This window comes from Aptenodytes forsteri, unplaced genomic scaffold (genome assembly GCF_000699145.1).
Source record: "Aptenodytes forsteri isolate BGI_AS27 unplaced genomic scaffold, ASM69914v1 Scaffold2, whole genome shotgun sequence".
NCBI lineage: Eukaryota > Metazoa > Chordata > Aves > Sphenisciformes > Spheniscidae > Aptenodytes > Aptenodytes forsteri.
Genome location: NW_008795695.1, coordinates 6,881,906 through 6,909,524, shown reverse-complemented (window position 1 = coordinate 6,909,524; position 27,619 = coordinate 6,881,906). Strand labels below are relative to the sequence as shown.

General features: G+C 40.9%; 2 protein-coding genes across 2 annotated transcripts in view; one reads left to right on the top strand and one right to left on the bottom strand.

Moving 5' to 3' along the window:
• The window catches only part of SCAF4 (SR-related CTD associated factor 4), a 36,767-nt gene extending 17,819 nt beyond the window's left edge, over positions 1 to 18,948 (top strand). The window contains 8 exon segments of the mRNA XM_019473072.1: positions 214 to 327; positions 1,033 to 1,189; positions 2,755 to 2,909; positions 8,491 to 8,653; positions 8,789 to 8,869; positions 8,968 to 9,156; positions 17,749 to 17,851; positions 17,853 to 18,948. Coding sequence (XP_019328617.1) covers positions 214 to 327; positions 1,033 to 1,189; positions 2,755 to 2,909; positions 8,491 to 8,653; positions 8,789 to 8,869; positions 8,968 to 9,156; positions 17,749 to 17,851; positions 17,853 to 18,582 — 1,692 coding nt within the window. The 3' untranslated portion in view covers positions 18,583 to 18,948.
• Positions 18,949 to 22,664: 3,716 nt separating this feature from the next.
• The window catches only part of SOD1 (superoxide dismutase 1, soluble), a 9,763-nt gene continuing 4,808 nt past the window's right edge, over positions 22,665 to 27,619 (bottom strand). Inside the window, exons 3-6 of the mRNA XM_019473035.1 lie at positions 26,983 to 27,076; positions 26,345 to 26,414; positions 23,997 to 24,111; positions 22,665 to 23,039 (exon numbers count right to left, since the gene is read on the bottom strand). Of these exons, the coding sequence (XP_019328580.1) occupies positions 22,929 to 23,039; positions 23,997 to 24,111; positions 26,345 to 26,414; positions 26,983 to 27,076 (390 nt within the window). The 3' untranslated portion in view covers positions 22,665 to 22,928. The remainder of the gene's footprint in view (positions 23,040 to 23,996; positions 24,112 to 26,344; positions 26,415 to 26,982; positions 27,077 to 27,619) is intronic.

Genomic DNA, 27,619 nt, shown 5'->3' with positions numbered 1-27,619 from the left:
ATAAGAAGTTGATCTTAATTTACTAGAAATTTGTATTTCCAGAAGATAATGGCTATCTTAGCCTCTTAAACGAACATTCTCTTTCATACTTCCATAGTCCTTTTTGGAACACCTGCTGATGTTCCAGCTTACTGTAATTGAACACTTGTATGTTGTTCATTACTTCGCTAATGTGCTAGCAAAACCAATTTTTTTTTCTTAAAATACAAACAGATGATACCGCCTAGAGGATGTGCCTATATTGTAATGGTTCACAGACAAGATGCTTACCGTGCCCTACAAAAACTGAGCCGAGGAAACTTCAAAGTCAATCAGAAATCTATAAAGGTACTTCTTGGAAAATGTCAAGCTGTTCTAAAGTTACTGTAACTACTGTAATCCTTTTTCATCTGTTCTAGACTTTTAGGTATTTTAGACTTACGTATTCTGAATATGGTATTCTGTAAATTTAATTTTTTTCTTGATAAGTATTCTTCCTGTTCCGTAATGTTACTAGTGGAACTTGTATCACTTTCCTTGAAAGATTGCCAATAATTGTCTATTTAACCAACAAAAATGGTGTCCTTTTAGTCATTACAGTGGACTGTAACTATGTTTTTCTTGTTTCTGGTTATTTGTCTTATAACCGAGTTTAATTATATATGATAATCCTACAAAGAGTACTAATAAATAAGGAAGAACGCATTCATTAGTGAAGTTCTTCCTTTTGTAGAACATCATATTAGAGTGTGACACTGTCCTCTGAAGGGAAATAGAATTAATCTCGGTGACTGGGGAACATTTGAAGAAACTGCCTTTATACATTTTTACAAATTGTGTGCAAGAGTCAAGCCAAGAAATAAGAACTAAGTCTGCTTTAAAAACCCCTCTTATTTCAGAGTCTTGTAACTAACCTATTTTTCCTGCTGTTTCAATTAGAGTATTCTTTTTGCTTTTTAGCCTCAAATGGTAATGCTGTTTTGTGAGAACTAAATATTAAATCCCTTAAAATGGAAACATTTTACTGACTACATATACTTTCCCCCCCCCAAGATTGCATGGGCTTTGAATAAAGGAATAAAGCCAGATTACAAGCAGTATTGGGATGTAGAATTAGGTGTTACTTACATACCATGGGACAAAGTGAAACCTGAAGATCTTGAAAGTTTCTGTGAAGGAGGAATGTTGGACAACGAAACTCTTAGTCCAGGTAAAGTATTGCTACATTCTTAAATGCTTTTAAAAATTGTCCTTTGTGCTGGTGTCCTGAAGTTGGTGTGGCTGACTTTCATGAATCTGAGGTGCATATAAAATCCTTGAAATGGCTAGGAAGTGCAGCATGTGTAACCAGTAGATTGGAGAGAGCCTCTAAGCAGTTAACGACAGTCCCTCATCAGGAGTTGTGCAGCTGTGTTACAAGAGGCTGGGCTAAAAATGCACGTGAATACCAGGTGACCTGTCAGCTGCGCTGGTGTTTGCCCTTGATGGTAATGCACAATGCAGGTGTGTTTTACTTGTTAGTCCCAGAGCCAGCTTCCCCGCCCCATTTGTGCAAGGCACTCCTAGCACAGGAGCCTACCTTTGGAGTACTTGTGTAGCAACTGAGCTGATTGCAACTTTATAATTTCTAAAAAAAGTGCCTATAGTTTTCACATTTTTGACATTTTCAGTTCCTTTAGCAAGTCTTGTATTTATAGGGACCTAATAGAATTGTTGTTATTTTGTATGTAAGCAGTGAAAATATCAGACTTCTATGGTTGATTTAAGAAAATGACACCTGTTATAATCAGTAGCTTCAAATCAGTTACAGGCTTCAAATCAGTATAGTCGCTAGTGTGCTGACTTTTGATTTTGAAAGTAATATTAAATGAATGCAGTACTTAAAAATTGAAATTGCCTTAAGTTCTTTGAATTGGTACTCTAGACTACTGTGTTGGTTTTAACCATAGTGTGGTGTGCTGCCTAGTTATTGAAACGTTATTTCAGGGTTTTGTCATTCTGTCCAATTTGCCCTAATTAGGTGGTGGTTATTCTTCATAGTAGCATCTCTTCATGATAAATACACAAAAATAAGTTGAGTGTGTATTTTAAATGAAAGTCTAACGAATGATAAACATAACCTCAATGTGTTCCAGTCTTCTCAATGTTTTTCTCTTTCCCATAATGTCTCTTCACTGATCCCTTTTTTCTGCTTAGCTGTCTTTTCCCAGGAAGTTCTGACAAACAATAGGAGCCATATTTCTTCTGTAAAATGAGTTTAAAGCTGTATTTGATGTTTCTCTTACTTTGCTGTGATTCTTTATTGTTGTATTCTCCTTTTCCTTGTTCAAGACTTGAAAATGTTGTTTTTTCAGAAGTGACTCCTCAAATTAGTGAAAAAGCTGCTGCCTTCTTGCTCGAGAGCAATAGAATGGGTCTGTTGAAAGCTTGTCCCAAAACAGCCTTACTGTTTTTGTTACAGATAACGTGTTTCAGGGTCATGGGCATGTATAAATGCTGTCAGTGCAAAGAATTGTTAAATGACTAATGAAAGGAATAAATTTACTTGCTATGTTTCAGTGATTTGCTGTACTGTGTTTAAAGTAATTTGGAATTTTTATTGTCAGAAATATGTTTAAATGCTTCTTAGCTCTGTGCTTCTCATTATCTGAATATTTTCAATTGCATCATTTTTGTAAACATCACAAAGCATGGTAGTTTTACATGGCAGTACTTGACTACTTGTCCGCTTCTACTGAGCTGATACATGTATGTTTGGGGTTTTTTTTTGTATAGAGTGGAAGGGGATTCCCAAGAAGTCTGAAAATGAAGTAGCTCAAAATGGAGGTGCAGAAGCTACACATAATGAACCAGTGTCACCTATACCTAAAGCTTTACCTGTTCCAATTCCCGTTCCCATGCCTGCACCAATAACAGTACCTCCTCCACAGGTGAGAGTTGCTTCTCATTTGCTCTGGATATCTAAACAAAAACTTACTTTAAATAATAATTCAGTATGGTAATGCATAAGTTAAAGAGAGGGAGAAAATACGATGAAGTATTGTAGGACTGTACTTCTAGTATCTGTTCTCTCAGTCCCGGATAAATTATTGCAGTAGATTCTTTTTATTAATGGGCTGAATTGCATCCTCTGAGTTTTATGATTGCAATTTTTTTTTCTGTTTTCCTAATTAATTTTCCTCACTGTCGGCTTAAATAAGCTATAGACCTTCTAAAATATGCACATTGCTTTCATGTTTGTTCATATTGTGTATATTCTCTTTGAACAGCCTTTGGGAATTTAATGTAAAAAATTCCATACTCTTTCTTTTCTGTTACAGTGGTTCTTTAGTCAAAGCTGACGTTGTATATTCATTCGCTAAAAGAACACTCTGGAATTTTACCATTAGTTTAAGTAACATGTAATAAAAATTACTCCCTCCAGCGTTTTATAATCTGTATTTCTTTTAGCTTTACTTATTGACAGATGCATTACTACTTTTATAGTAAGTTTCTTGTCACTGCTAAAATAGTAGTATACCTTCTCGCAAATGGGAGGAAGTGTGAATAAAACTATTTTACATCTTGAGGAAATGTGATTTATGAACTACAATATGGTAGACACTCAGCAAAGATCAAGAACTCAAATTATGTGAAGACATATATAATTGAGCCAATTATGTGATTTGAGAACATAGTGTGTTGAATTTTGTGTTGTTTTGACACAGAATTCCTGAAATGCTGTAAGGTATTGTAAATGAACACATAAGTCAAATTTCTAATTTTTGAGACTTTTAATAGCCATTAACTGTATTAAATACTAGTGATTTTTTTTATTTTCCTTAAATCCATGCTGAAAAAGAAAGCGTAAAGAAAAAAACAACCAGTTTCAGAATATACAGAGTGTGCTGATTGCTTGTCTCAGCCTCATCAGCTTCAGTTTTTTACTATGGCAAAGAAACTTGTGTCTTCAGAAATTCAGGCCAGGATCAGAGAACTGTATTTAGTCTTCATCTTTGGTTTTGCTATGAACTTTTTTATGCTGTCTTATACTTGACCAATTCAGTTGTTTTCTCTGGCCATAAAATTACAATAGTTTAATAATTTGTAAATAGCTCTTAAATCTTACAAATTAAGTTCAGGTGTGATGATGTTAGTGGTGTTAGTAGTAAAAGTAACCTGTTTTGTAATATGCAAATGTGACCTAATGCCTAAAGGAAAAAGCTCTTTATATTCCACTTCTTTTGTTTAAATAACTTTGTAGAGTACTATTGCATTTTAATTAGCTGATGTTTTTTTGTCCTCTGATACAAGCAGAACTGCTTTCATTTGTATTTGGCTTCAGTGTTCGGGACTGTAAGAGGTGGGGAGGTTGTTAGAGTGCTGGGTAGCTGCTGATGCTGTCCAGCCCGGAATGGGCACCAGTACAGTGATACCAAGTTGCTCGACTGGTCCGTGGGGCTGCTCCCCTGTTAGCCATGGAAAGCACCCTGCCCACCCTGGTCCCTCTGACTGGAGAAGCAGGTTTGATGCATGTGGTATGTCAGAACAGGCTTTATGCATTGTTCTGATTCAGGCTGCAGTGATCAAGCATAGCGCTGCCTGACAGATAACCCCAAACAGCTTTGACTGCATGATTCCCGTAACTTACTCTCTCTTTTCTCACTTCTTGACCTTCCTTTGCATCGTGCTTTCTCCTCCCTTTCTCAGCTCCAGTCTCCTCCCAGTAAACAACTCTCCCCTAATTATTTTTTTCCACGTTGGTCCCAGGTTTGCTGCATCCCTACCCTGCTATTTATGATACGATCACCTAAGTAATACTGTCCTTGTATGGTATTCCTGGATATGGTTACTTATGCACTGTTGGCCTCACAAGGAAGGTCATTTTCCCCATAAGATCCCCAGTGCTCCCTTCTGGTTATCTGTGAAGTTTGGCTGTGGCTCACGAAGCACCCTGTTAACCACCTGCAAAATCCAGCCATCCCTTATGCCACTATCTCTAATTTGGCAGCTTCTCACATTGTTACCTGTCATGTCTGGCAGTGTCTCGTGTTGTGTCCAGTAGCTTCTCATGCCCATAATGCACTTAATGCCCTTTCTCATGAAGCTTAACTTCAGGCCAGGGCCTAGGCAGCAGCTTTGTGATCTGCCCACAGCCCTAACAATCCCACGGTTAAAGGTAGGATGGGAAGGAGCTGCATCACTCCTTTCTCTGGTAGAGCCTGAACGGGCCTTCTGTGCTACCCCCCTGCATGGGCTGGACGCATAGGGATGGAGCCCTGCTCTGCTGGACACATTACCTGTGAGCGGTGTAACTAACTGCAGACTGACCTCCTGTTATTGCCAGTATCACCTTGACCCATGAATGCAACCTCTATATAGTAAAGGCACTTAAAATTGATAACATCCTTCTAAGAGTGATAGCCTTCATAGGTAAGTCTGGTTCTTTGGCCTCAATAGCGCACACAGCATCTTCTCAGCCGCAGGGTCCTGGGTTGTTGGCAAGATAGGTGGAATAATTCTGTTGCCTTGTGCGCTGGAGTGAGCCCTTTTCTTGCCTATAGATTCAGATCTCTGAGCTGTTGCTGAATCTGGTCCCACTCCTGCAGGTCTGAGTAATCCACCTCAGTGGTCCGCTCTGAGGGTAGGTCTGTGTTTATTTTTAAGTCATATTGCAGTGTCCAAGATCAACTTAAGTCTCTTTCTTGGTTATTGAGAGTCAGTTTCAGTTAATAGCACTTGTGATATCACTTGTGTTGCCCATTCGTTGACAAGGTTTGGGGCAGTTGGTGTTCCATTCTCCTGGCAAAGCTTGGTGTTACCCTACCAAAACTGCCATTCTTTTACAGTGAACCATGGCTCAGGCTTTGCCAGGGTTATACATTGAAGTCCAGGGGGTTTGCTGTGGCCACCCTTTCCGTAAGTTTCCCAATCCAACCCAAAGTCCCTTTTCTTCATTTAATGGGTTTTCAGCCAGAAAACAGTCCAAGTTGAGTGTGTACCTCCCAAATTTCCTGATGTATTTCTCAATCCCACGTGCTCCTTCTCCCTATAACTAGATGTGGGAGTTGTGCATTGGTCCAATATCCATCCCATACCCTTCCTATTGAAACTGGCAGACTCCTCCTTTGCAGTCTTCCTGCTGGAGACTGCAGGTGTGCTTAAATATATATTTACTTGTCTTGGAGCACTGTAGGTAGACTGTGCTCCTTTAGTTTGCAGGGCCAATGATTCTCCTTCAAGTCTCAGTCTGGGAGGTGTGCAGTAAGAAATGGTTGTACCTGGACCCAGGCCATACCCCATACATGTTCATTGACATGCACGTGGCAGTCTGCATTACAGTTATTGAGAAGTTAGTTTTTCCAGTTTCCAATGTTGCTAATAAAATACCAAGTTTTCCCAATATTTGTCTTCCCATTAATGAAGGGTCTTGCCAGTAGCATGTTTGTTACTTTGTTTTATCCAATTCATTAGCTATTACTCTGAAACTGTTCACCAGTCCTCTGTGTTTGTTATCTGTCAATGTTTATTAGCCATTGGTTCCATCTCTTTAACAAACAGAGAAACTTTATACTTCAAATTGTATTTTAAATTAGATGTTGTGACATTTATGCACAGATTTTTACCGCCTTCCTTTTTTCTTTCTGCTTAAAGGAAAGGTTTTAATGTGTTACTTACAATTACGTATTAGATGGTTAACTTTTTAGAAAAAATGAAGTACAGCAGTTAAGCTTGGATAATTAGGTATGAATATCCTCTAATATGTATCTAAATCATCTTCCTTTGATGTTACTTCTATTCTGGCTCCATCATAATACTTTACTATGCATTATACCTTCTGAAACCATTGCGTACACATGCTTCATCCACAGTTTTCTCAGCTTTTAACTACTTAAGGACTGACAGCACTTACCAAGTTTCCCCTCTTTTTTAAACCTTTTTGCCTTCTTGATACCCCCCCCCCAATTCCTTCTGCTACGTACACACTCTATACGTGAACGCTTGCTTCACAGAACATTACTGCGATCAACAGATCTGTCGCTATGTCTAGCTAATTTTGTAAGTTGTTGTTCTTTGAAGGAGTGCCCTGTAAAACAAACAAAAAGACCTACTGAGGCTATTAGGTACCGTGGTTTTGGAGCTCTTTTTCTAAAGCTTTAACTGTGATTAATGGAAACGCCTCTAGGGTTACTCAAAGTTAATGTTCATGTAGGTAGTCTTGGCCTTATATGGTACGCCTAGATATGCTTACCTGTGCACTGTTAGCCTTGCAAGGTCCTAGTCCCTAGAAGGTCCCCAGTGCTCCTTTCTACTTCTCTCCTGAAGTTTGGCTGTTGTTCACGTAACACCCCCTTAACGACCTGCGGAATCCAGCCATCCCTCATGGTGCTGTCTGTAATGTTTGTCAGCTTCTCACACTGTTATCTGTCACGTCTGGCAATTGCTCGTGCCACATCCAGTAGTTTCTCACATCCTGCTCAGTTAGCTTAACTTCAGGCCAGGCCTAATCAGCAGGTTATTATAAACCAATAAATGACCAGTTTAAAACTAAAAATAAAAAGTGGTGGTCTACACTAAAGCCTAATGAATTAAAGCCTGTTGTAATTAATTGATTTTAAAATTCTAATAGTACAAGTTTTAATGTGCCTCAGCTCACTAACCTAGCCATTAGTAAAGAACTTGGAACAGAAGTTTCAAGTGGTATCAGGTGCTTGGCAGCTTTAGCATCTTCTCCAGGTTTAAGGAGAATATTTAGCTTACTTTGGTTTAATGCCACTTCTTTCAGTTCTGAGAATAAAACAGTAAAGGCTTTTCCTTCTTTAATCTAGAAATAAAAAATGAGTTATGAAGGGTCGTGGTGTAGTAGTTCTGAAATTTTGATAGTCATGGAGGTGAGTCAGTTACGATCATTTGAGTACAGAGCTCTCCTTTGCTTTAATAAATCAATTTTAAATGCAGAGCGTATTTTGATTAAACTTTTTTCCTTTTGATTCCCACACATTTAATGTAGTTTTTGTATAAGCACATAAATAGGAGTCTAAGGACCAACTTAATTTAAATCAGTTTTCATTCAGAGCTTGATATAAATCAGAATTAAAAAATAAGCAATAGTCACTCTAATATAATATGCAAACTCAGGTAGCGAAAAAGAAAAAAGAAGAGGTTTTTAATTGCTCCAAAGTTGTGTGCATTATAGTGTATCATGCTGGATGGTAAAATTAATTCCAGCTACTGTGTAAAGGGTATATTTAGATGAATTACCAGCATGCATTAATATCAATTTACCACAGAGAATAATTTTTTTCTTTAAGAACAAAGGCAAACAAGATCAATGTTGATGTTTTAAGTTGTAGGAGTTCTTTGACTGCTAATTAGACAGTTATGTAAGTCAGCTTGTTGCAGAGTAATTTAAGGTAGCTTAAATTTTCTTGTTTTGATGCACAGGGCACAGAAGACAGCAGTCCACAGCTGAACAACAAATAGTCCATTCAGTCTTGAGGTAACACATTTTTCCCTTTCCTTTTTTCTTAGGTTCCACCACATCCATCAGGTCCTCCTGTGGTTGGTGCACTCCAACCACCTGCTTTCACAGCACCTTTAGGAATCCCACCTCCTGGATTTGCTCCTGGAGTGCCACCGCCGCCGCCGCCTCCATTTTTACGACCTGGTTTCAACCCAATGCATTTACCCCCAGGTATATTTATCTATTTTTAGGAATATTAAATCCTTTTTTTAACCGTATAGCAAATAAAAGCATCTGCCATATAAACTGCACAAGTATGTTTTGGTAAAGTGATACTCAGTGTTAATACATACTTTTTTTTTATAGGCTTTCTTCCTCCTGGACCACCACCACCTATAACTCCTCCAGTATCTGTTCCTCACACTCCGGCAGTAAACATCCCAAATTGTAAGTGTTTCAATCTTGGGCAAGTGGCAGTAGAAGGAAGGTATCGTGCAAGCAGAAAAGCTGACTTTTTTTTAATCTCTCAATGCATTGTTTCTTAGCTACAGCAACTGGTGTGAATGAAGACACTACAAAAGATTCATCTGTAGGAAATCCCATCCCAACAGTGGTTTCTGGATCCAGAGGGAATGCTGAAACTACCGATAGTTCCAAAATATATGGGACTGTTCCACCTCCTGTAGCACCTACTAATGTACCTGCTCCTGTCACCCAAGCTATTCCACTTCTTGGTAAGTTCATTTTTGTATATATTCTTCAGTTTATTGTTCCCTGAATTTAAAATACGATTATGATTTTGCTACTGACTTACAGTTCATGGGAAAGTAAAGCAGTTTTTTCTAAACTTGCTGAAATTTCTGCCTTCTGTGGCTTTTAAATAATTTTTAGAGGCTTGATTTTGCACAGAAGGAGCAGTAAATTTTTTTTATTATTGAAGAACTGTTTTCTGAAGAAACAAAAAAGCCGTAACATTTACGTTACAAATTCAGGACAGAACGAAATGCTGTCTACTTCTAACAAATTGAGGTTTATACCATATAGAAAATTAACTTATAACAAAGCATGTGTATGACATGTGAACTGTGTTTTAGACTTGACTATTACATGTATAAAATTAACTTAGAGAGAAACAGTAATTTTTTTAGTGTATTTTTTAAATTGTGAAAACATGGTATACTTTTTATGTATGGAATAAATTATTTTAATAAAATGAAAAAACAAAAGCTTTTATTCAGCCCTGCAGTATTACAGGTTTTGAAGCCTTTTTAACAATATGTTACTTTATTTAAATATTACAAAATGGTATTTTGACTAGCAAAACCAAGCTAACTTTGGATATCTTACATAAATTACTTCTCACAACATGATATGAACTTGGTCAGATTTTTAAAGAGAGTGTATACTGTTTAATGTTACAGAGGTTTGCTAAATACTTATTTTAGGACGGCCTTTTGTGGGTCAGTGTCAAGAATATACTCAAGAGACTTGTTTCCTACAAATTTTAGTGAGAATATTACATTTATGGGATTTTGGACCTCTAAATGAGAGCCTAACAAGTGAATGAAAAAGATAATTTTGTTTTAGTGTGCTTCTGCCCAGAACTTTACAGTGTGCACTGAAAAAAACCCAAAGATTTGTCTCCCTGAGAGCTTACTGCTCCATTGGATTTGATGGCTAAATTTTCCAGCCGTGACTAGTGATTTTTGGGTCCTTCACATTGGAAACTCGAAGTAAGACCCTTTTAAAAGGCATTTTTCAAAAAGCAAAGAGCTGCTTCTCTCTGAAAATCAGTCTGCTTTTTAAAATCTATGAAAGCAGATATGCAAAACCAGCAGCTAATTGTTTCAGAGTATCTTGGACACTTGGCAAACAGAAAAGCTTAAAAAAAAAATCTGCGGTGACACCATAGATTGAGAGAATTTTGTAGTGATAAGGATTATTGGACTATACATTTAAGACATTCACATCTTAATGATGAAGTTACACTTTTTGTAATTGTAATACAGCATTACCAGATTTTTGAAGTTTCATGGTGCTATGTCTTGTACGGCATAACATGAACGTGTTATTCCAAGCCTTTGGAATGTATGAAGTTACTCTGCAGTTTGCTGTATCGCTATACACATAAGAAAAAGGTTTTACAGAATTAAGATGGGAGTGAAGTAAATTACATACCCACATTAGTTACTTGGACAGTAGCTTTTTTTATTCTTACAAATTCAAGGAAGCTGAATTTGATAAATCTGAAGATCAAGAACTTGCCTTTGTTTTTATTAACTTGTTTACTGAATAGTTGAGGCAGGTAAGGTTGTCCATGTGGTCAGAGTGACTTCTCAACGTTCAGTCTCATCAACAAGGGGATAGGAGAGCTTTTTCTTTTTATAAGATCGCGTGTGTGAGCTTACAGAGTAGTCCTGAAGTAATAGCTCAGAGATCTGTGTGTTTACTTAAGCCATAGCATTTTATGTTGATGAGTGTCTTATTTCAAGAAGTTATTTATAATCAAGGAGTTACGTAAAATCCTTCCATCCTGACATTTCGGAGTTAAGGGGGACTGTTCACAATCTGACATAAGATACAAGGAAACTAGAAGAAACAGATTATAATATTTGACATGATTAAAGGTAAAAGATTAATATCCGTTGTCTTTGCTTTTAAAACTTTTCAGTAAGCTAACACAAATGAAACTGTCTTCCTGGAACCACTTTGATTCACTTACCAATTGCGCTTAGCTCTGCGTGTGAGAGTCCAGATCTGGTCTCTCCTTAGGCTGGAAGGAAAACATGAAAGAGGTGATGTTTTCCACCCCTCATGCTGATCTAGATAGCAAAGAAGTGTCCCTTGAAGTCTTGCCCTCCTCATCCTCTGAGTTCAAGAGCTGGCCAGGCTGCATCGTCATTCCTTCCTTTTTATTCTGTGTGTCAGGTTTCACTCCTAGGGAAATCCAAGCATGGGAAATGGAGTGTGCCAGGGTTTCACCACGTGTGCGGACATGAGATGCAGTCCACATATGCATCCCGGTCCCGGCGCCCAGAAGTGCTTGCAGGCTTGACAATTTGAAGGTAGCCGTAGTGTCTGACCTACAGTCTTGTACAGGTCAGAGGCAAATGAACTGGACGAAGCAGATGAGTAGGTACAGCATCACCCTCAGTTAGCCATGGGAAAGCGCAGACAAGGGAAATCAAATGCTTCAGGCTAAAGGACCTCATGTTCATAAGTATATGGTTTAGCAATTTGAATAGATGACTGATCGTGTGACTGGTTTCTCACGAAGTCCTCAAACTGCTCGTTAAACGTTCCCATGATGTGGCTCTCCAAGCTGAGATAAGAAGGTGGAAGAAAGATTTGTTTGACAGCATCATGAAGTATGTCATGAGGACTCTGCTTGGGGAAATAGGGGTGAAGGGGCTTGAGTAGTGTAACATGAAGAATGAAGAAATGTTCTTCGGATATTTGGGCAGGATAGAAGAACTTACTTCAGCAGGCTGAATTCAAGGAACGAAGATTCCTCTGAAGAGACTGTCATAGAAATCTAAACTTAACCTTGCTTGAGAACACCTTATGTAATCTGTACAAACACAGGAGCTCTTTTCTAATTTCTGTAACTTCAAAATGAAGCTTATCTATCTATCTGTTCAGTTTTTATATGGAAGATATGTTACAAAGTAATTCTAAATTGATTATTGTAAGATTTCATATGCTTTCTTAGTAATGTAAGTTACGTTCTGTTTCATCTCCACTAATTTCATTCGTTCCTCCAATGTAATTCTTTCATCGCTTCCAACAAAGACATGTTTGTGCTTCAGAGGAGTGATCCCTCATGGACATTGTGTCTGAATTTTTTTGTGCTTATTCCTAAAAAACACCCTCAGGTTGTGTTGATTTAGTTGTATCCTTGATGATATTCGCTGCTGTTATAGCTTCTTGTTCTTAATTTGAACAAGATTATCCAGACTGTAACTGGTTTTGTGAGTGTGTGCTCATATGTCATTTTTTAAATGATCTGCAAAGCAGATATTTTTAGACTCCTTTTACGTGTGCATATTGCAGAAAGTGACAGGCTTTTAAATCATTTTTGATTTGCCAACTTGTTCTTAGTGTTGAGCAAATGCTGTAATTTGGACCAGTAATAAACTGCTGTTGCAGATGCTATGTTTTGAATATCCAGATTCTGTGATCTATTATCTTGATTAAATACGCCATATTGCAGTTTGTAGGTTCTGGTCTAGTGCTCTTTTTACCAAAATTCCTACAATGATAATTACATATTATCAAAGATCAATTATACTGTAGTTCTCATCGAACTTGGTATTCATTTCCTGTTAATGCATGCTGAATTATTACTTTTTTCTCCCTTGCTGGTTTGTTCTTAAGTAACTACATGGTCTTTTTGTTATCTGCATTAAATTAAAAAAGACAGACTACAATATTCTCTGAGCTCATCAGAGTATTACTGTATTATAAAGTGGATACTTTCTTCACAGGAAGGATGAGCTTTTTATTAATACAGGCTATGAACAGTGATAAACCTAATACATTTCCAAATTTCTTGTGATAGCCCATTTTAAAAGCCTAACAAACACTGCATGTTTGCTAATTATATATATATGACTGTTGCTTTCATGCTACTACTGAAGGAGAATTCAGAGGTGAGGGAACGTGAACTCTCAAGCACCGTTCATGGAATTCAGTTTTGACTTGATGATTCCCTTGACCTGGGTCTGTTTAGTGTTTACGTTTTATAAAGCAGGAATTTTAGAAGTCTCAATGCCAGTAACCCAACACTGTACACATAACGTAGTTTGACTCTTACATCCTTGTTTAAGCATCTTACACGAATAGGAGCAAGCTCCCACTGGCTTCAGTGATGGACACTGACTATCCTGAAAAATGCTGGTATTCATGGCAAGTCATTTTAAGCTGTGAGTCGATATTTAGGCTCTTAAGTTTAGGCTTCTTCCTTTACAGTCTTGGCCTGGTCTAAAGGACTCTGTATCAAACTCCAGAAAAAGACACAAGACTTACAACATCGTCCCTCTTTCAAGAATTTCCTGGTAGTATTTAATGTTCTGGTTTTAAGATGCAATGTTCCCCACTGGAGAGCGATAGGAGAATTAACGCGACGTGCTAAATGTTGCAGAACATCAGCATCAAACTCAAAGTGTAAGCCTTTAGCCCGTTCTGCTGGAATCGTAAGCTTTTGACTTCTTGTTCTCATATATATATATATATATTTCCATCAGATCTGCAACGGAGGTGTATTGAAGCAGGATTGCTCTGTCAGATACAGAAAACACCGTTCCTCCGCTTGCTTTCTTGTAACAGCACAGCTGAGAAGTAATTTAACGCATTATAAGAGACACCGTAATGCACTTACTGAGCAGAGTTCAGTTGAAAGAAAAATCAGATGCTACGGTTCTGTTAGCATTTGTAACACTGATAATTACCACAAGGGAACATGGGATTTGTCCAGCCAGAAGAGAAGGTAATCGGAAATGGAATTAGTGACACGGAAATCTGGCTTTTTACCTAATTTATCAAAACAGTAAGGACGACTCCTGTGACCTCTCTGGATAGAAGACACTTCTTCAGGACAGCTATAGCATTTTGGGCTGCCTTACGAGTAAAATGAAATTGAAACTTTTGACACTGTGTGGTTGTTCTTGCACCTCTGAAACAACACTCGTGGTTGGCGATGGGTTTTCCTAGTACACTTGCATCAGCGTTCTTCATAGTAAACACTCTGCACAAGTTCTGAGGACCCTTCACTGTGCGTCACTGGTAAAAGTTATAAATAAAAATAAGTTGTGAAAGCAATCTATATTTTTACACATTTGAACAGAGTAGTATATTAGGTGTAAGGTCTGAGGATTATATCTCCAGTATTAAAAGCCATGTCTTAGCCAGGTTATGCAGAATAAGCAGCCGGTGAAAGAGGTGGCTGTATTTCATACCCATAAGCAAGAAGACGAGGTTAGCTACTACAAAAATGTTTGCGGTTACGAGCAAATGAATAAAATACAGGCTGGGGCAGATAACTTCCGTCACTCGTCTGCACAGGTACGAGATGGTCATTAAATCACTTTGTTGTTTCTCTAGGAGTAGGAGCTCTGGTACTTCTTTTCGGGTTTGACAAACTTTAAATTTTACATACTGTCTTGCCCTATATAAGACAACAAAGGGCTTTAAATTTTCCTAGACGTTGCACGTGCAAGCTCTGCCACTAATTTTACTGAGCATTTTCAGTACACTTGGATGTGTTTCTGGACAGCTCTTTGAGAGTAAATTTTTAATTGGTGCCTGATTTGTCAGCACAGCGAGGAAACTAATAGTTCTTTCTACAGCGTACTTCAGCCTCAAACTTCGAGTGGGCTGATTTGAAAGAAAAAGCGCTCAGCTACCCTGTTGATGCAGTCCAGATTGAAAGAGAATGAGTTTCAGATACCATTATGCTGCTTCTGTGCTGCATTTTGTGTAGAAATAAGGTCGAGGAATTAAATTGCTCATACTTGTTAAATTTAAAAAAACTCAACTCGCCTCACGTTCACGCTGTTGTAACCCACATCTACTCTGCTGCTGTAGAGCAGAAGCATGTGCTTATCCTCTTCAGCTCTTTAGATCTCAGTTATTCTTTTCTGCCTTATTTTTAATCTTCTTTGGAAGAATTTACTTATCAACAAAAATAGCCCCAAACCTCAGAATTCAGCAGAATAACATTCTTGGAAGATACCGTTAGCCATATGTCTGTCTTGTCAGATCCATAGTACTAAGTCACGGGAGGAGTTTACACTAGGTGACTTAAGTCCTGGTGAGGAGGAGGGGGAGGGCTGTGCATTTTCCTTATTTTTAATCTTCTTTGGAAGAATTTACTTATCAACAAAAATAGCCCCAAACCTCAGAATTCAGCAGAATAACATTCTTGGAAGATACCGTTAGCCATATGTCTGTCTTGTCAGATCCATAGTACTAAGTCACGGGAGGAGTTTACACTAGGTGACTTAAGTCCTGGTGAGGAGGAGGGGGAGGGCTGTGCATTTTAAGTTGAAAAGGAAAAAAAAAAAAAACTCAACTCGCCTCACGTTCACGCTGTTGTAACCCACATCTACTCTGCTGCTGTAGCAGAAGCATGAGTTTCAGATACCATTATGCTGCTTCTGTGCTGCATTTTGTGTAGAAATAAGGTCGAGGAATTAAATTGCTCATACTTGTTAAATTTAAAAAAACTCAACTCGCCTCACGTTCACGCTGTTGTAACCCACATCTACTCTGCTGCTGTAGAGCAGAAGCATGTGCTTATCCTCTTCAGCTCTTTAGATCTCAGTTATTCTTTTCTGCCTTATTTTTAATCTTCTTTGGAAGAATTTACTTATCAACAAAAATAGCCCCAAACCTCAGAATTCAGCAGAATAACATTCTTGGAAGATACCGTTAGCCATATGTCTGTCTTGTCAGATCCATAGTACTAAGTCACGGGAGGAGTTTACACTAGGTGACTTAAGTCCTGGTGAGGAGGAGGGGGAGGGCTGTGCATTTTAAAGTTGAAAAGGAAAAAAAAAAAACCCGCGGAAAAAATATGCTGTTGCTGCTGGAACATTTCTTTGAAAGAGTGTGACTATCGAGCCGTGTCTTAAAAGTGACTGCTTGGAGGGGAAGGTAAGATGATACCATGGACTGGAAGGATATTCCCATCTCTGTTACCCAAGTTCTCCTGACTGGCAAAATACAATTTCCTTCTAATACGAACGTAAAGAGCACTCGGATAAAAAGGTTTCTGTTAGAGATGTTCTTAAGCGTAAGAAGTGGTGTGATGAAAGGGCAACCTGTATGTTCTTCAGAAGGCTCAGGCGTGTTTGGGATAGAAATGCTAAATAAATCAGATGGAAGAAGAAGGAAGCTACGATAGCTGAGTGGAAGGTTATTTGGGGTGTCTGCTCCACTGTGCTCATGAAGCTGAAATCTAGGTGCAGTTTTCACTGATGACACCGCCAAGTATTTAATTCTAGTATTAATTTACATAGCTATTTCACATTCTAGTTTTACCCAGGGCGGGAGTTAGAAAATTTTACGTAGCCTGCCTTCTTAACTTTCATTATTATTAATATATGTGGAAATAAAACATTATTTAGAGGAACGCGGGATGGATTAGGAGAGATATGTCGTCGTTCTGCTGGCAACTGTTGATTCCTTTAAATTTCAGTCTGGGAGTTTAAAAACCAACACGTGCTTTCTCAGATACGGAGCTTATGGTCAGGTAAATAACTGCTGGTGAGCAGGAAGAGCAGATAGATCCAGTGTAAAGGCTACAGAGAACATGAGACAATAGCGTTGCTAGTTCAAACAAAAGGAGGCACACGAGATAAGCTGGCGCACGCTTACTGGTATGAAGTCCTCATCTGGAGCTCGGTAATCCTCGCTCGTTTTGGCTCGTTGTGTTGATGTCAACAAGCTTTGGGCTGAGCTTTCTCAAACGGTACGTTTTGAGAGTTAATTTTTTTTTCCTCTTACGAAGACCATGCTAAAAACAAGAGTCCAGGAATAAAGGTGGAAAATAGTTGGTGTTGGATATGTGCTATGAAGGATGGAATATTGTATTTAAAAAAAAAAAAATCCAGAAATCGCCTGTTGCATTTCCTTTTAGTTTACGTTGCAAGGTTTATTCTACTAAAATTAAACTTTGTTGTATCCCTTTTCTCTGGAACGGTAAATTGAAAACTCTGTGATTTCCTGCTCCTACTCCAGCCCTGTTCTGACCTTACCTCTCCCTTCACAGCTTACTGTATCTGCCGCCCCTTCTGCACGTCCAAAATCTTGTTGAGGACCAGTTCAAGTCTCAAGCTTTTTGGCCAGATACGATTTCCCCAGTGTTTGTAGTAGAGGAGAAATGTTTTAAAGCTAACTAGGGGAGGTGAGGTGTCTTTAATGAGAAGCCTGGGAAGCATAACCTCTTAGGAAGGTGTTCCGTCAGCAGCCAGTTGAGGAAACGAGACACTGAGCTGGAGGTCAGGAGGAGCTCTGACCTGCAAAATGGCAATGGCTTCTTCACAGAAGGAAGCCTTTAGCATAAGTGATTAGTTACTACCACTGCAATACTAATTACTTCTAGCGCGACACAAACATCCGTTTAAAGACGATGCTCTCTTTACAGTATGTAAGCCAGCACAGGAGGCTTTGCAGGCTGCTCTCTTCCCCCCGTGCCGATTTTGGTGTTACTCGTTTTGTGAGATAATTTCAGGACGTTTTTGAAATTGTGAAAATGCCTTTTTTTCCCTCCTGCCAGCCTCTGATTTTTACTTTGTGTGTGTGTGTGTGTGTGTTTGTTGCAGGCACTCAAGGAGTTGCGCCACCCCCGCCAGCCCCCGTTGTTGGGTTGCAGACTCCATCCACTGGCCTCTTAGGTGCCCGGCCTGGTTTGATACGCGACACGCGACACAAGCCCCCCCACACAGAGGGCCCTTCCCTTGATGCCACCGCGACACATGCCCCCCCACATGATGCACAGAGGGCCCCCGCCGGGGCCAGGGGGCTTCGGGATGCCTCCCCCCCACGGAATGAAAACCCCCTTCCCGCCGCCGGGTCACTTTGTGAGACCTGGGGGGATGCCGGGAAGCGGGGGGCCAGGCGGACCCGAGGATAACAGAGATGGGAGGCAGTTTAGGAACGACAGGCAGACGTTCACGCCTAACAGAGACCAGGAAAGGTTTGGAAGGAGATCTTTTGGAAATCGGGTAGAAAACGATCGTGAGCGCTACGGTAACCGCAACGATGACCGAGATCACGAGCGACTTGGTAATCGTGACAGGCGAGACTGGGGAAGAAGAAGCCCCGAGCGCGATAGACACAGAGACTTGGAGGACAGAAACAGGCGGTCCAGCGGCCATCGAGACAGAGAGAGAGATTCTAGAGATAGGGAGTCTCGCAGAGACAAGGAAGAAAATCGAGGGAAGGAGAAACCGGAGATGACAGACAGGGCAGATGGCGACAAAAACCATGAATCTCATAGCGGCAAAATGGAAGACGCAGACATTGTTTCAGAACTTGCTGCGGGAGAGTCTGAACCTACAGGTGTAAAACCTGTTGAAGAGTTAACATCCCAGGCTACCTCATCTGCGGAACAAGCGGACAAGGATATGGGCTCAGCGGCGGAGGCTCCTCGCTAGAGACTGGAAGTTGTCGAAAGACGACAGTGACATTTGTTGGAGTGTAGAGCTTTAGAGTTGTACAGTCTGCTGTATTATATTTGCTTCTGCTTATATCACAGCCCCTCGGTAGTTGGTGGGGAATCGTAAGCAATTTGATTTCTTCCCTTCTATTTAAAATAGCCACAACATAACATGAAATACTGAAGATATGATTAAAATATTACCCATTTTTGCTGTAACTTTTTTAAAGTTTTGACTTTAAAAAGTTTACAAATCAGAAGTAGAAGTGCTTTCTATTTTTTTTTTAATTTAAGAAAAGGTAACGGTGAAAGCTCCTCAAAACAATAGGGATGTGTTTTTAATAAACTCTATTTTCGTAACAAACTTTAACGTGTGCTATTCTTCCTACGCTGCACTGAAGTGGAAAAGGAGTGTTCAACATCTTAAAGTTTGAACTGTTTTAACGCTGTACTGGAGTCTAAATTAGACTGCTTTGTTTATATTTGTTAAAAGAAAGACATCTGTTTGTGTAGCTATTCACAGAAGCAAATTTTTATTTGTAATAGTCATCTTGATTTTTAGGTTGCTGCATTTTAATGATTACTTGACCAGACTAGGTAACAAGTTAGTGGTTTTAAAATGTTAATTGAAGAGTTAACTGTGTAGTGTTTGCAATGCAATCGATTTTTTTTTTCCTTTTTTTTCCCCCCTCCAACTGGTTCTGTGGTAACTGTTGCCCTGATTAGCCTTTTTTTTAAAAAGAAGTGGACACCCTCAGACATATTTAGTCTGCTCTGCTTGTGATGTTATAAAATTACTGTGTGTGGTGGGCTAGGAAGCACGCCGGTTCAGCATCTTTTGTACTTGTTGTCCATTGATGCTTTTTGGAAAGCGGGGTGAAAGAGAAATCAAAGACGCCAAAACACGACATAAAACGCTAACCTATTTTTTTTTAAATGGGGCTGGGAAAAGGAAGGGGGGCGGGAGGGTGCTCGAGGATTTTGAAAGGCTGCCTCTTCATTCGCGCAAGTCTGGGCTGCTACTGTTGTCTGAGTTAACGATGTCCACCTCCTGTAATCCTGCAAGAGGTAGGTTTAAAATTTTTACCCGCCTAGTGGTGTACCTACCGGCCTGATGGACAGAGAGTGCGTTTTCCTGTACGCGTGTAAGTTTTACCATCTTCTCCCCCTATCACTTCAGTAATTTTGAGAGGGCAAATACTAGCTCTTGGTGGTCGGCCCTTCAGGCGCAACCGGTTTTGGAAGGCGGCCGCGTTGTACTGAGCGGAGTCGGAGCCCTGGCAGTTCTGCCCTTAAACGTACTCGCTCATCGATCGCTTGGAGGGCACCAGGCCGCCGGGCTCGGGTGGTACCAGGCCTTCAGTTGAAGCTTGTTTAACTCTAGAAGCCGGGTGGAAAAACTGTGTGAATCCTGTGCATATTTAATTTTATTTTTTTTTCTCCTCGATGCAGGTGTGTTCTACTTTTAAGGGTGTTTTTTTTTTTTTTCCCCGAAGCGCACCAGGCCGCCGGGCTCGGGTGGTACCAGGCCTTCAGTTGAAGCTTGTTTAACTCTAGAAGCCGGGTGGAAAAACTGTGTGAATCCTGTGCATATTTAATTTTATTTTTTTTTCTCCTCGATGCAGGTGTGTTCTACTTTTAAGGTTGTTTTTTTTTTTCCCCCCCGAAGCGAAGGGCAGCTGCTTTCTTACATCAGTACCTTTTCATAGCTGCTCTGCGGCAGAGGGATTTTTTTCTGGGGGAGGGAGGAGGGGTGGGAAAGCAAATGTGGAGTTATGGACTGGGGAGAGGACATATATTTTTATGTTCTTGCAATAGCAGAATAAAGAGAGAAAAAAACCTGTTTACATACTTGTAGTGAATTCAGCTTCCATGTGTTAAAACCTGTGTCCTTAATGTTTGTTTCATGCTGGGCCAGCGGAACTAACGTTCTTCATACAAAGCCGGACGTTTCCGTCTTACGTTTAAGACTCGTCTTAGTAAAAACTGCCATAATTCCATAAGGAGGTAGGATTTTTTAAATGAATACACTTTATTAAAAGATTTGAAGACAAGAATGAACGAGACGGAAGGCTTACCTGTTCACACAAATGCCACCTCACATTCTCTCCATTTCCCTTTTTAGGAAATGGAAAACAAAGCCTACGAAAACTTTGGACGTCCTTTGCAGAACAGTTTTCTTGCTGCCTCCTGAAGCAGTAATTGCATAACAAACCTACTGGCGATGCATCATCTTTACAGCATCACCAGAGTAACTGTATCCCACCCTTGTACAACTACCAAATTTCTGGCTTTAAAATAAGCTGCGAATTTGCACTGGAAGATCAATTAGCTCAGTGCAAGCATCCATTACTGATAAAGACAATACTGTTAACGCAGTTAACACCTTGGTTATTGAGCCTGTGCCTGCCAGTTACAATGACTTGTACGTAAACCGAGCGCTACTTCTACATCCTTCAGTACAGCGCTGACTTCTAGGCTAGCATGCCATCAGGCATTTAACCCAACAAGAGAAAACAGGTCTGAAAGTCCAGATCCCCGCGTACCAGGCTTCCAAAGCAGCAAGGTTCAGCGCTGGGAACGGCTGGGAGGGGAGGCAAGCCACAGAGCTGCCAGAGCTCCCGTTCCACTACAGCTCGACCTACAGTAGACGGGTACCTGCTGGTTTTCCCCCTTAGGGAAAGGGGAGCCGACATAACTGTCCTCTGAACTTCTGAAACACAGAGAGGTGATGGTGGTATTTGTGGGTGTTCAGCGTTCCACACCCCCTGGTGCTTAAGGAGGGAGCCAGAAGATGCCATCACTGTCCTAATTCTGCTGCAGCAGCTGCATCAGAGCATAGACTAATCCACTGCAAGAGGTACAGGTGGGTAGAGACTGTACACGCAATTGTTTGCCACCTGCAGTGAATGTAAGTTTAAAGTGTTTTTACAGTATTCTTGCTACACTACCAAAAGCCATTCCATTTGTAACACACTACACTGGAGTCTGGGTGTCTAGACGCTACAACCAACTACTTGCATCAATATCTCTTATGTACAAGATAAAGGAATGTTGATACAAGTCTTCATTAAAATTCATAATTTTCTCTATTAAAAGACTTGGAAATCTGTGTTTAAGAGGTACATACAAGAAAATAACGAAAGCTGGCATTAGTGTACAGTGATGACACTGCTGAACAGCTTTATGAAATCAAATACAGAACTTCTGGCTATGTAAATCCTTTGTAAGGAAAGACCTGTTCCACACGACACACTCCTGCATAGCTTGAAAAAAAAAGTTGTCTTCACCAGCACATTCAGACTTTCACTGCACACCTGCCCACAACAATCCAAGCCACACAGCCAGAGGCCCGGACGAGGCACAAGGACACACGTTGGAGCCAGACCTTTCTACATGCTTAAGGCTTCCCCCACCATGCACACACACAGGCATGCTTTGCAGTCACATGTGAGTGCCACAAGCATAAACACACCATTACATTTTACAGCAAGAAGGCATTTCTGCAAAGCAGCAGTCCTCCTTCGGTACATAAAACCCCTGGCTGTAATGTGCAGAGGTGTCAGGTTATTACCACGGAACAGGGGGTTCTGCCCCAGGAAAACATAGGCCAAACTTTGTTACTTGCACACTGACTGGTCTCGGGTCTTAGTTGTTCCAGGGTTACTAGCTGGAGTAACTACCCAAGTAGTTACTACCAACTAGTAGTTAACTACCCAACTACCCAAGTTGCTACTTGGGTGCTGTCAGTGTCTCACAAATTAACTACTGACTTGATGAAGTCCAGGCCCACTTTTCATGTTAGCCTATCAGCAGGTAGGGGTTTCTTTTGTTTGCTTGTTTTTATAGACAGCAAGACCAAGGTGTATTTGCCCAGCAAGTTTATTACACAAGTTTGAAACCTACAAGTGCTGCGACTTTGCCAGGAGGAAGCCCCAATACATACAGTGCCCACTGCTCTTTGGTGAGTAGTCTTGCTAGAGCTCATAAGGCTAGTCCTCCAAATCACACAGTGCACAAGAAGTTTTGGTGTTCAGGATATGGTCGCTACTACATGTCTTCCATTACACAAAACAGGAGTTCCAGTTACTGAAGATTATATTTAATGGTTACAGCAGATGCTTTAGCAGAATACTACAGAGACATCCCATCAGGGTCACTTTAATTACAATATACATCATACAAAATTGTCAGTCTCCACCAGTTTAAGTGATACTGAGAATGCAGAGTAGTAGTGAGATTAAGTGGTAAATCTTTTGCTTGCACAAGGAAGGGCAAGTACAGCATTTGCAATGAAATACAGCCCACTTATCACTGTCATCTCAAGCATTTCAGGTACAATACTTAGCTCTTCGCTATTCCAATTACACCACAAGCTAAACGAGGTCCAGCATTTCCAGTTAATTTGCTCTCATTATCTCCCCCTCTACCCAGGTCATCGCATTTTTCATGGACCTAGAAGAGAATTGAAGGTACCTTAATTCATGTTATTGCACAGCAAATCAACAGTTTTCACTACTCATTAGTAGCAGCAGTGAGAAGCAGCATTGCCAGCTACCAGCAGGTGTTACACAACAGAGAACCTATTGTAATACTGTAATCATGTAATGCTGGATGCCAAATTGATACTCATGCTAAAAACTTAAGACTAGACTTCTCTAGAAAGAGGAGCTGCCTTCAGCTGAATTTGTTTCAACCGGAAGTCACCAAAACCCCATGTTTCAAAAAGTCATTACTAGTCCAAGAGCAAGCTTGGACTTGACATTCAAGGTCCCCCTTACAACACAAGGCTGACCGCTGCACCAAGGGTGCAGTGCCTCAGCCGCGCCATCTGAAGTGCTACACGACACGTCTCCCTGCTCCTGGGCCATCAGTCCAAGCCCATTTCATGCAGGAGCAGAGCTATCTCAGCACACGCTGGAGTCCCAAGGGGAGCAAGACTGACAACGCTCCTCTGTGGCCAAGTCCACTCAGCTTCTGCCTCCCTCCTTCCCAGGGATGCCATGGCACAAGTTACACCAGCAGCTACCAGACCAGTACTAGTACTAGTGAACGGTGCCCTGAAGCGCCCGTTGCCATGCCTTTCAGTGATGGCATTTGTGCCAGACTGCCACTTCCTTCCTCAGATCCGGTTGCTTTAATCACTCACAGCTGGAAGAGGCGAAGTTAAATGGAAAGGAACATCTTTGGAAGGCAGGCAGAAAATTAAGATCTCATGGCAGTGAAGTGCCATACTAATATACAGAGGACTTTCAGGCAAGGCTTCAAAGAACTCCCCACGTGGGAAATCTTGCACTACAAGTTCTTAACAAACACCAGGGACTGGCCTCCAGCATCAGAAAGAGTCTCCGCTTGCTGGCAAGATTGCTCTAGAGTTCCTTAAAGCACCCAAGTAGGTGCCAAGACACTTACCACCATGGTACGTCCAATGATGCTGTGTGGTCCGCTGAGAGAAATGATGCAGTCTTCCATTTCCACTTCCGCCACTCCTCCTTCAGCCATCACATTGCCAAGGTCTCCCACGTGCCTACACAAAGACACAGAGAAACTCATAGAAAACTTGGTTAAATTGAAAGCTCTTCTAAGTGATGGCCTGGCCAATACAATACCCATAGTCACTACACTCAAGTACTCCACCATCTAATCTTAAACAGCACATATGCCCTCATTTACCACCACCAGTCAATCTTGAACACTTCCACTATTTTAACTCCTTTGGTTCAAGGGATGATTAAAATTCAGTCCTAGGTAGAACTTGAAACTGGAAGGTTAATCAACTCTGGGGAAAGAAACACCATCACTCCCTAACAAGCCAAGCCAACAGGGCACAACTCTTATAGCCAAGAATTCCTCCATGCTGATGGCATCTCCCTCTGCTCAAAGAAGGTCTCAAATTAGGTGAAAGCCTTTCCTGCACACACAAGGTTTGGTGTAAACACTGCTGCTATTCTTAAGAGCTTTAAATGTCTATCACAAATCAGCTATTCCATAAGCAGCTGCAGTCTTCAGGTTTAAATAGGATTAGTAAAAGCAGTTTGTCAAGTGACAGGTCAAAGGGGATGCATTAAGTGCTAGCTAAGTTCTAACCAGTACCAGGGATGACTATTCGAGTTTCCTTGGCATTTCCCCCATACACTTGGCACTATACTCTACCACACAGTTTTTAATTGGAGCTAGATCTCCGCTAGGACTTCCCTTAAGAATTAAGCTTCAAGCAGTTCAGTTTTCACTGAACTTCTGGCCATTCCAGTGTATTGTTTCCTACACATCTGCCCCAAACAAAACATTCACTCAAAAGACAAGTTGATGATGTTCTGCAAGACTCTTCTATCCAGATTCAGAACCTTGAATACCAACTTGTTTCTAAAACTCTCCATGCGTGCAGGGCGGCCAGCTCAGCTGGCTGAATGCTGACTACCAGCTTCTTAGACAGCATAGCACCAATTTCATATTTTTGACCAAGTCCTATGAAATCAGGTCAAGGACAGTTTTCCCTTTAGGAATTTGCTTGATTTAAGCTTCCAGGAAGCTTCAGTCCAATTGTTTCAAATCTACACTGATAAAAGCATGATCTAGTTCTCACCCCCCCCTAAGGAATTCCCCAGCCTACAGCTGCCTGAGCAGGCAGGTTACACTAGCAGCAGGATTTGACAAGCAGAACCAGCAGAAGCCATGATATTCATGCAGTTTTGCCCTTTAGCACTGGAGCAGCTGGCTGCCTGTGAAGCCCATGAGCACACCATTTCATGGTGCTCCGTCATCCAGACAGCTGGCTAGCAGCCAGCTTGCTTGGTCTGGCATGCAACCGATCACTCAGGTACAAATTTATCAGTCACAGAAGGTGCAGTTAGACATAAACTGAGCATTCAAAAGCTAATCACAATGCCAAGTTGGTCACAGTGCTGGTCCAGACCCTACCTGTGCAAGACCAGCCCATCTTTTACACTTGCTCCTAGCTCCACTCGCTTCAGCTCTTGTGCGGCCCCCTCCCAGTCTCTGAACCCAATCAGCTCAGACATCAGGTCTCAGGCACACAAGGGCTCCCTGAAGGTAACTGGACTACGAAAACTGTTTCCAGGAGAAGAATGAGGTCTGAGCTCCCGCTGAGGTGCGGAGATATTCAGCATAAGCATCAGACCCTGTACTTACACAGAGCGCACACAACCCTTAAGGACTACATACTGTATGTAGGTAGTATGGTACCTAAGCTAACAGGATAAGAACAGCCCAGCAAACTCAATGAAAAGCCACCATGCCTAGGCACACACAGCTTTGTATTGATCTTGCAGTCTCCCCTGAAGCTTCAGTACCTTCCATTGATGATCCTGATCTGCCACATGACAAGCCTGCATACAGCTCAACAACTGACAGTTTAGGGCCCCTATTGTCAAAAGCTGGCCCCGAAACAGAAGCAAATCACCACAGACCAAATAAGGCTTTAACACATGAACTCCCCCCACTCATACCCTGAGGAACCTTCACTCACTAAGAGCCTTTATTTCCTCCTCCCCCCAAGCTATGATAAAAACCAAGAGTATGTCCCAAAGACTACATTTTACCCATACTCTTGGAGCCAAGGTGCCTAACAAATCGCCGTACAGTTATTAGAGCCTTTGTTAACTGACCCTAGAAGTCCTCAGGAATTCTTCTGGTATTGTCCTAGCATCAGTCATGAAGCGGCCTCTCAAGCACAAAGCAGCACTTAGATGGCCACTGCATGGAGTAGCTACCCAGTAAGAAGCCAAGCACATTAAACTCACCTTTCTGCATCACTTGGTCCACCATGCTGCTTGCCTTCAGGATTGAAGTGAGGACCTGCACTGGTACACCCTGAAACAGAACGCAGCCATCAAAAGTAGATTTTTTTTTTTTGGGACCTGCACTGGTACACCCTGAAACAGAATGCAGCCATCAAAAGTAGATTTTTTTTTTCAGTAGCCAGTTTAAATCTGTTGCTTATACAGTACACACCAAGGTAGTCCTCCTATAGCCAGAGGAAGTGAAGTCACTAATGATGAAGTAGCTACTCTCCTGTTAGATGTTCTACTAATCCTTTGGAGTCAAGTAACCTACTACAGACTTACAAGCTCAATAAAGTAAGATTACTCATTCTAGAACTTCAGGCTCAGTTGAAGGCTTTCTTATTTCTTAACACTAGGTTACCAAAATATTTAGGTTAGCACTTGATATCAGAGCTTGAACACCAGCCTAAACATGTTCAAAGTATTAAATGGGAGGAAGCAATTCCTTAGGAAATAACATCATTTCTTAACACAGATCTGCAATCATGAGACCCAAGTACACCTATACTACTTGCTGCTGCAACACTCAAAGAAGCTCTTTAAAGCTGAGCAATCGCATTACAGCTGTAACTCAAAAGCTTGGATAGACATCTTACCATTTGTGTTGTCCCCAAATTCATGGACATGGAAGCCATGCTGTCCATCAGTCAAGCCACTGATTCTTCCAGTAACTTTCACTGGTCCATTGCCCTTTAATGGAGAGAATTTATTACCACCAAAACGACTACAGCATTAAAACAGTCTTGCGGCAAGTGAAGCTTTCTAGTCAACAGGAAGCACTAGAGACTCCACTACAAGTTCGGCTACCAAGACATAAATGGTTACTCTCCTACACTGATTCTATATGGCAATACAGCATTTCACAGAACAGTTGCATTTATTTAGCCACCTAAAATATACTCTTCCTATTATGTATCAACAAGCAAACAGAACACCTTTTATCCGACTGCTTGCTTTTGAGAACGATCGCATGCTTCCACCTGGAAGCACCAGTAACCCTGAAGCCATTCCTCCTCCACAGAGGCAGTACTGCCCACATGCAGTCCCAACTTCTTTACCGAGCAGAACTCACTCGGGAGCATTAGAAGGGCTCTGGCTGTCTGGCAATCACACCTCCGTTAAGCCCTACTCCGACAGTGGTAGAATCATAGAATCATTGAGGTTGGAAAAAACCTCAAAGATCATCGAGTCCAACCATCGACCCAACACCACCACCCACTAAACCATGTCCCT